The sequence below is a fragment of the Bison bison genome, unplaced genomic scaffold (genome assembly GCF_000754665.1).
Source record: "Bison bison bison isolate TAMUID 2011002044 unplaced genomic scaffold, Bison_UMD1.0 scf7180017864295, whole genome shotgun sequence".
NCBI classification, from domain to species: domain Eukaryota; kingdom Metazoa; phylum Chordata; class Mammalia; order Artiodactyla; family Bovidae; genus Bison; species Bison bison.
The window spans coordinates 1,503,254-1,505,561 of record NW_011494867.1 but is presented as its reverse complement, the minus strand read 5'-3'; the positions used below and the strand labels follow the sequence as shown (position 1 = coordinate 1,505,561).

The window sequence follows — 2,308 nt, the reverse complement described above, 5'->3', positions numbered from 1 at the left end:
GCACGCCCCGCCTGGGCTCCCTCCAAGCAAAGAGATCCCACTCCTCAAGAGCGCCTGACCTTCTCCCCATGTCTCCCGCCCTAGGGTTCGGCATCAGCAGCAAACTCTGGGATCACTTTTTCCACACCCTCACTCCGGAAGAGCCCCACCAGAAGACACAGTGACGTCACCCCGCCCCACCCTCAACCCTTCCATGGCCACTACCCCAGTCCACCCTGCCCAGATCCTGCAAGGAAGGTTTGCTTGGCTGGACAGCGCGGGCTTTGACCAGCCCTCGGGCTTGGTGGAGGGTCCTGGGGAGACCCTGACCAAGGATGACCCTGAGCCTGCCCTCCTGACCCGGTGCAGGAGTGCCCCGTCTGCTGGGTGGCCTAAGAGCCCTCGGGGACCGGCTCTTCCCTAGAGCACCCCAGCCTTTCCGCCAGCATCCGCCTAGGGCCCCAGCCCCCAGGACTGCTCCAGGAGCCGGCTGGCGGGGACGTTCCTGAGGGGAGTGAAGGCAACTGACCCCTGGGCCCAGGCCTGTGTCTTAGCACCTTGGGCTCCCTAGGAGCTGCCCCCTGCCGCCCTGGAGCTGCTACATGCACAGCGAAGAGGGGGTCTGTGGGGCCCACCTTCCCTTCCTGGAGAGGATGTGGCAGTTCTGGACTGGAGAACACGGAGATGGATGAAGCGGTCTCAGAAGAGAAAGCATGAAGCCTCTCGCGGCCCACAGCCAGTCCTGGGGTGATGCCTCTGTCCCTGCCAATGACCAACTCCAGCTGTACCGCCAGGTGCCTTGGGCAGAGACACCTCCAGCGTCCACACAGCGGCCCTCAGCTGTCTGTGCAGGTGGGCTCAAGGCTGGAGGGAGCCCCCAGCCCTCTCTTTAGGAACCGGCTCTGCCGTCTCTCCTGGCCTCCAGAATCACAAAGCTTTTCCCCAAAGGAGGGTAAAGAGACCTCTCCGTGTGTGGGAACCCGCTTCCGTCCCCAGGCGTTCTCAGCCTCCCCTTGGCATAGGTGGGCCCCCGCCCGCCTCACTCAGGACCCTTCCAGCCGGTGCCTCCTCAAGCCGAGAAGGAGCCTTGACACGGTGCCTTATCTCCCAGCAACACCGCCTCCCCCCGGGTGTGTTCCCACCCTTTCCTCCTGTAACCAAAACCCTCGATGCCCATAGAGGGTCTTATTTATAAACTATATAAATACCCTTAGTGGGCCCCGGACCAAGTAGCTGCTCAGATTGCCCTTTCTAATCCTACATGTCAAGCTTATGTAAAAAAAAAAAAAAAAAAAAATTTTTTTGGTCTTAGTTTTGTTCCCTTCTTACCCACAAACCATTACTACTTGAAACTCGACATGTGTAAAGGTTAAAGGGAAGCAGTTGGACCGATCCTGTGATTTGTAGTGTTTACTGCGGAGTTATTTAAAGATTTTGGAATAAATATACAAACTACCATTGTGAAATAAAGGTGTAAATAAATTGTATATTTTGAAAAATAAAAACATTGGAAAAGAAACCACCAAAGATGAGGTGCAAGTTATTGATGGCAACTCACAGATTTAGTCAAGGCCAGGGGGGCGCAGAAGGGTGGGAGGGGGCGGCCAAGGGCCACAGGAAGGAGTATTGGCTTGGTCACTGACCAGCTTGTGCAGATGTGCTGGGGTATAGTTGATGGTAAAAAGCAGACCAATCCTTATCCTCTTCCTGGGTTTCGTTACTGTTTTCCAAGTCCTCATCACTCAGGGTCTGATTCAGTAGTCTGGCAGAGGTGGGCTCTGGATTTGCCTGCCCAAGCATGCGGAGGCAAAAATGAAAGAGACAAGCTGATGCTGGCGAGGCTCCGGCCCATGGGGGGACACCCGCTCCTTCTGCCGGTCCCTGCTCGAGCAGCTCCCAGCCTGAAGGTTAGGGCCACCTGACTGAGCCACTCATCCCTCAAGCTGCTGGACCCGGGCAGTCCAAGCAGCAGAAATCTAACCTCCATTCCCTGGAACGTGCTGGGAATCCAACCACGGGGCATCACCCCCCAGGGAAAGGAGAAGACCAACTAGTTGTAAATTACAGGAGTTCACTGGAGGCAGGTCTAAAATGAGCATGTTTGAGCAAAAAGTTAATTGGAGAAAAAAACAAAAACCTTCTTTAAAGAGATTGAAACGGAACTAGGAAGAAATGCCAAAATTATGTGAGTTTGTAGCATGGCAATGAGAAGATTTGGGGAGAGGGGAAGTCAATCTGTTAATGAAAATGTCCACTCAGTGAATATTAGACTGAGTCTCTCAGAGCGTCCTGCTGTGCCTGGTACAACTTTCCAGGGTGTTAGGAACTT

The 2,308-nt window shown here is 54.6% G+C and overlaps 1 protein-coding gene across 1 annotated transcript in view; it reads left to right on the top strand.

Moving 5' to 3' along the window:
• The window catches only part of FA2H (fatty acid 2-hydroxylase), a 54,574-nt gene extending 53,080 nt beyond the window's left edge, over window positions 1-1,494 (top strand). The window contains exon 7 of the mRNA XM_010850739.1: window positions 85-1,494. Within this exon, the coding sequence (XP_010849041.1) occupies window positions 85-164 (80 nt within the window). The 3' untranslated portion in view covers window positions 165-1,494. The remainder of the gene's footprint in view (window positions 1-84) is intronic.
• Window positions 1,495-2,308: the final 814 nt, after the last annotated feature.